Raw genomic sequence first — 6,306 nt, 5'->3', positions numbered from 1 at the left:
GTTTACCGTACCTACAGTTAGGCCTATTGTTTGTATAATTCATTTCTATTAGCATTACGTAAATTACCAGTTGTCAGGATGGCCGAGCGGTCTAAGGCGCCAGACTCAAGGTTCAACCTTGCCAAGCAAAGGCATCGGGGTATTCTGGTCTCCGAATGGAGGCGTGGGTTCGAATCCCACTTCTGACTCCTTTCTTCTTTTTTTTAGCAAAATAATATAAAATAAACGATCTACAGATCAGAGTGATTCCTAACCTCCGATCCCAAAAGTGGTCTATTAACATGAAACCTGTATTCATATTCATCATTACGATTTTATATTACGGTGCACATTCATTAGACAATGGAAATATCCAATGTGCTAGGGTTGGCCTTGCAAAACTAGGAGGACATCCGAACGGAAATCGGAGGGTCGGTCTTGTGGTCGAATCCATGGTGGGGACACCATTTCATGTTTCCCTTTTCAAAATAAATATAAAGTAGGCCTAAACGAATTGGAGAAATGGTAATATTTATGATGCATTTTTAGGTATGCCTATAGGCCATATTGCGAGCCTTACAAGAAGAATTCACTGTATACCTATTTCAACATACGCATAGGCCACAGTTGCTTCAAAATGTAAGTGATTAAAAAATCAGAATTATGAAATAACTTATGCGCACGTGATTGATGATTAACACTCTATCACTAAATTATATCATACCCCTTTGAACTTTGCAAAGTTTACAGATACCGTACCATTTATACATTCAAACGTCATAATTATCATGAATGATTAATTGTAATGCAAATACACTTCTAAAAAAGTGACCTTGGAGAGGTAGACCTTCGCCCCTCTAAGGGAATCCCCTCCATAACGATACGTTTACGACACTCCATTTAATTGACTTAATTTTTTTAATCCGTTACTAAACAGTTTAATATATCGCATTGATAATGTTATTGTGTCCTAATGTCAAACATTTAGATAATTTAAGAATGAAAGAAAAGAATTATAATACATGATGATGATATAATGATGTAATAATTAATATTATAAATCAGTGGTGACGTCATCACTTTTATTTGCATTGAATTTTCCTATCCCCTGTACACTAATATGACTATATCGATATAGTGCCCCCGATTTTTTTGATTTTTTTTATGCGTCTTGTGTGCAAAAAAACTCAAAGCTGGGGTGATTTCAAAAATTGCATTCAGATTCTGCGGGCATCAGGCAATTTTTTCAGGAAATAATGGCTCCTTCGGCTTCTATTTCCTATAGTGTGCTCAAAACCTGACTAATGCTCCTCAGTCGCTAGTAATTTACGGGCTACTGTATTACGTATCTTCCATTGCGTAACGAAGCGTGTCCTACATACACTTTATACGCATGTCCATTAAACTATGACATCATTTTTTTTATAAGAAGATGAATGCACACTAAATAAACGCGACACGACTACACTTATGATAATATGAATATGTTTTGCGTTGTTTCTTGACAAAGATCATTAAAAATTTGGCAAATTTTCTTGAGAGCAAATACAGGGAACTATGACTACGTATCCACACCACCTGGAATCGGAAGATTCGTTCGATTTCCTTTTTAAAATCGTTCTTATTGGAGACGCTGGTGTAGGCAAAACTTGTGTTGTTCAACGTTTTAAATCTGGGGCTTTCCTAGAGAAACAACATGCAACTATCGGAGTTGATTTTACTATGAAAACATTAAATATTGATGGAGCTAGAGTAAAGGTTTGTTGTTAGTAGTTTTAAGTCTAGTTAGTAGTCTATAATCTGAAGTTAAGTTACTTGTAAATTTAAAATCATACGTACGGCTGCCATAAGTAAGCTTGTGAGACATCGAGGTTTACACTAATGGAAAGTAAACACGGAACAGATTCACTAGGACTGGGAGGTGTTGGCTCAGATGGTGGTGGTAGGAGAAGGTCAAGGGCTAGCCAGAGTTTTATAGTAATAATATGCAGGTCGGTATTACTTCTGACTACATATTTATGGCTAGGAGCCTTAGGCAATTTTGGTCCTCTAGCACCATATAGTAACTATAGGCCTAGGCTAGGCCTAATTCAATTATATATAATTAGGGGAATCCCCTAGGCTAGGGTAGGCCTACACCTTTTCTGAATATTTTAATTGGTTAGAAATGAATTCACTGTACATTTTCAAATGTTGCTGAACAAAGAACAGGTCAACTTGGCCCAAGTCAAACTCATCCCAACAAGTCAGTGAAGAGTCGTTTTGACCTGGGCCGAATTGACTCAGGGCCAAAAAACAACCCGGATTCAAACAAATCCCAAGCCCAAGTCAAGCTGCCACAGAGTCAACTTTCCCCCATGTCAACAGCCTAAGAATAACATCAACTTTGTCCAAAGAAAGTCAGCTTGGCCTCACATCAACTCAACCATGAATTTGGGTTCCCCTTCCCAGTTCCCAACCACTACATTGATCTTTCGGCATACAATTTTTTACGATGGCCAGTGTGCAAAATTCCTTGCATATATATCACAGCCTATCGAGCCATTAACATCTATTGTACATTTGTTTTCATTTGTATGTAGCAACCAATCATCACGTCATTTTCCAGTTAAGTGACTTTAACTATTCAGTCATATGAACAAATTACAGCTTTTGATATTTTAAATTACTCAAAAATGATATACTGTACTTCTACTGGCCCAGGATACTAATCAGTGGTGATCCAGGAATTCAAAATACTGTAGAGGGGGTCCCAGGTGGGAACTTTCACACAATGGACCCTACAGTAGACCACCTCAGCCCGTCATGGTTGGGGCTGAGGTAAGAAAATCAATGATTATGGCACCTCTAGATGGCCGGAATTTAGGGGTGGGAGCAGGCTGGCTGGGCACTCCTCCACCCCCCTAACCATATACGCTACCAATATTTTGAATTGAAATTATACAGGGTACCCTGTCATTGATATTCATTACTGTGCACAATAATACCTCAAAATATAAATTATATCCTTTTATTTATATTTAGCTTCAAGTATGGGACACAGCTGGTCAGGAGAGGTTTAGAACAATAACACAGAGCTATTACCGAAGTGCAAACGGCGTAGTATTAGCTTACGATATCACCAAAAAAGAATCATTTAATAACATTCCACGATGGATAGAAGATGTACAGAAGTATGCTGGTACCAACGTACTTCAAGTTCTTATAGGTAAATTGTCGCCCCCCCCCCCCCCTTGATTGTGAAGTGGATGGTTTCTTGTTTTTATTATATTTTATAAATGTTAACAGCCAAGCTACAGCCATTTTATAACTACAAAATATTTATTGTTTTTGTTTTGATCTTTATCTTCTATCCTTTTCTCTTTTATTTGGTCATTTCCTTAGTTTGAATCTTTCTGTAAAACCAGGCTTATGTAACGAAAATAATTTGATTATAATTAACATAATTCTAAATATTTTTTAAGGTCTTGGTATAAACTAGTATGATAATTCAATTCAGTTCTGTATTTATCCATCTTCAAATCAATTTACAAATATAAATTTTTTAAATGTTAAAAAGTTCATAAAAGATGAAAAGGACCTTTCTGAAACTCTAATAAGGAGCTTGTAAAATGAAGACCTGGATGTACAATATTAAAATTTTACGAGGACACATGACAATACAACCTCACCTAAACTAACATTAAGAAAAATAATTTAAATAGCAAGCAAGAATTTAAATAGTAAGCAAACCAATAACCAAGTACAACTTTCAATGGGTTGGGGATGCTTGGTAATACAATGATAAAAAATCTTCTATTCTGTACTCTTGAAAAGTATAAGACTGCTTTTTCTAATAATCAACCTGAACTGGAAACAACATGCAATTTAAACAAGGATTTCACAATACTTTATATTTGTCATCTAGTGGTTAGAAATTGCCAAGGCAAGTCAACTGACAATCTAAGACAAGAATAATTCTTTCCATACACTATATTACCATTCAACATTTCTTGCATTTGGCATAGCTTTTATGGTAGCAAGCTTTCCCTCCTAAAATAATAATCATTAAAAAAAAAACAAATCTTTTTATTGTACAAAATTACTTTCATTTCCATTCTGACAAGGATGTAGAAACGTACCATTACCGGTATACAGTGTGCAAGCGTGGAGCACATTGTGCAAAAGTCATTGCAAAATAACTGGTTAAAATTCACACGGAATGACGACAGCATTTTGCCTACACGCATACAGTATTGTATAAATTCCATACTTCAAATACTGTCCTTAAGACAAAGTTAAAGAAGCAACAAGGGCTTGAACAATTGATCTGCGAGTTTAACAACTTTACGCCTCACTGCCTTACTTCAAAACACATTTTAAATACAGTACTTCAATATGATGACCCTTGATTGAATTTTTAAAAGGTTACAGTATGACCTTCAAGATCTAAAGAACTTAAAATTCCTGATAACAGACTTTGATTAAGCTCCAGATAGCCTTTTGGTAAGAACTTGTGGTTAAAAAGACATCCTTTGGGATTATTAGCATACAATTGTTCTTTTTGTATTGGAATGTTCATAAGATCAACTTGTAGATCCATACAAAATATTTATAATTCAAGTTATATTATCTAAATATATCCTTATGTTTTATGTTACTACAGTAGTTGCCACTATTGTTTCAATTCACATAGTGTTTAGTTATATCTTAAATTATTATTATTTTATAAGATATATATAGTGGACATATCCAATTAATGGAAGAACAATTCTCAAGGCGCTTCTTTTCTGTGGTCATTGGATACAGAATCAATCATATACAACATGCAGACTCCTCCACTCCCTGGGGATTATTCCTATCTATGCTTGTAATCAGCATTACTGCAGTAATTTTATTCTGAAGCATCATCTCTTACCATGCTCCTACCAAGTAACAATTTATACAAGCATCGGTCTCGAACCCCCGATCTTCCGATAGAAAGCTCAAGACCTGACATTCTGCGCCTCATGCAAATCAGGTTGTATTAGCATAAGGGTTGATAGGAGGGAGCCACGATGGGAAAGTTTAGAGGAGTTAGTTTAGGATTGAAGGGATTATGAACTACCAGGGGTGCCTAAGGGAGGAGGCACTAACTTTACATGGGGGGGGGGGGGTGCCTCCACTCCTTACATTTATGCTGCTTATCTAATCACATCTTTACCACTGTAACACTTTATGCATTACTGTAAAGTAATTTATTCGTTTTTAGATTTAGTGTTTTTATTTCTTTATTATTAATTGATTATTATCAGCATCTTTTTCAAAGAAAAGTATTTGCTTTACATTTTTACAGGTAATAAAAAAGACTTAGAATCATCAAGGGAAGTAAAATTCTCAGATGCGCAAGCTTTGGCTAATCATCACGGAATGCTTATGTGTATGGAAACATCGGCAAAAGATTCAACAAACGTTGACGACACATTTTACCAATTGGCAACAGTTTTGAAGAAGAGGCATGGTGGAGGACCGGCACTAGACACAGGCGGAAACGATACTATTAACCCAATGGATTCAAAAAGGCTGGATGGTTGGGGATGCTGTGGTTCGTAGGTAAATTATTAGTCAAATGAGGGCAGCATTCATCTTATGAGTGCTGTTGACCTTTGAGTTCAGCATTCATTTCAATGAATGCTGTTAACACGAGTTCTTATTTACTTGCCATTCGTATTATTGCCTCCCAGCTTTATCACTCTCAATCAACCCTAAAGTCTGTACCAACCTGAACATACTGTGTGGTCTTAGAGAAGAGGCAACAATAAAAGTGTAGCTGAAATGAATGGAAACAAAGAGGAATGCAACAGTTAGAAAATGTGAATTGATTTTTGCTTTGTATGTCTAGCATGACGTTACTGATTTAAGCAGTAAACAGATGATAGGTTTTTTATACAATAGAGTATTTTTGAAACACCATGCTTCCAGCAGAAAGTCGATGCAAGATTTGATAGAAAAGAAATGAAATATTAATCGTACAGTAGGTCTCACTTCTTCTGCCTAGGAAACCATTCCATTATAATCTAATTTTATATGCTGATAATTTGTATTGCACTTCAAAACATTGTTTTAAACATTATTGTTATAATTTTACACTCATATCAGTATACAGTAGTAGCACATATTTATTGCTTTCTTTTTTAAAAACACTGTTCTACAGGAGTGCCCAGAGGTCAAAGATAGTTCACCAAAGATATGTTTATACTGTATGTATTCAATATTAGACACAAAAGTAGACTGGCACTTCCATGCAGCTACTGTAATACCCAAACAACATAATACAATTATGGAAATTAGGAGTGTATCAATTCACCT

General features: G+C 35.6%; 1 protein-coding gene and 1 non-coding gene across 2 annotated transcripts; both read left to right on the top strand.

Moving 5' to 3' along the window:
* Positions 1 to 72: 72 nt before the first annotated feature.
* On the top strand, positions 73 to 188 carry Trnal-caa. The gene is made up of 2 exons: positions 73 to 110; positions 143 to 188. It is a non-coding gene; the product is annotated as a tRNA-Leu (tRNA).
* A 1,213-nt stretch (positions 189 to 1,401) lies between these two features.
* Positions 1,402 to 6,100, top strand: LOC117102553 (ras-related protein Rab-43-like). Its single transcript, XM_033242843.1, has 3 exons — positions 1,402 to 1,737; positions 3,004 to 3,187; positions 5,294 to 6,100. Exons 1-3 carry the CDS (start codon positions 1,537 to 1,539, stop codon positions 5,548 to 5,550), a joined length of 642 nt encoding a protein of 213 aa, XP_033098734.1. The 5' UTR covers positions 1,402 to 1,536; the 3' UTR covers positions 5,551 to 6,100.
* The last annotated feature ends 206 nt before the right edge of the window (positions 6,101 to 6,306 follow it).

This window comes from Anneissia japonica, unplaced genomic scaffold (assembly GCF_011630105.1).
Source record: "Anneissia japonica isolate Jap-2015-1 unplaced genomic scaffold, ASM1163010v1 scaffold1489_len2284818_cov182, whole genome shotgun sequence".
Taxonomy (NCBI): Eukaryota; Metazoa; Echinodermata; class Crinoidea; order Comatulida; family Comatulidae; genus Anneissia; species Anneissia japonica.
Note: the sequence above shows the minus strand (reverse complement) of the source record. Positions and strands in the feature narration are given on the sequence as shown.

Bases quoted from the DNA above. Each gene is read 5' to 3' on its own strand.
- LOC117102553 (XM_033242843.1), top strand. From the start codon at position 1,537: ATGACTACGTATCCACACCACCTGGAATCGGAAGATTCGTTCGATTTC. The intron at 1,738-3,003 runs GTTTGTTGTTAG...ATTTATATTTAG, and splicing joins TTGATGGAGCTAGAGTAAAG to CTTCAAGTATGGGACACAGC. The intron at 3,188-5,293 runs GTAAATTGTCGC...ACATTTTTACAG, and splicing joins CGTACTTCAAGTTCTTATAG to GTAATAAAAAAGACTTAGAA.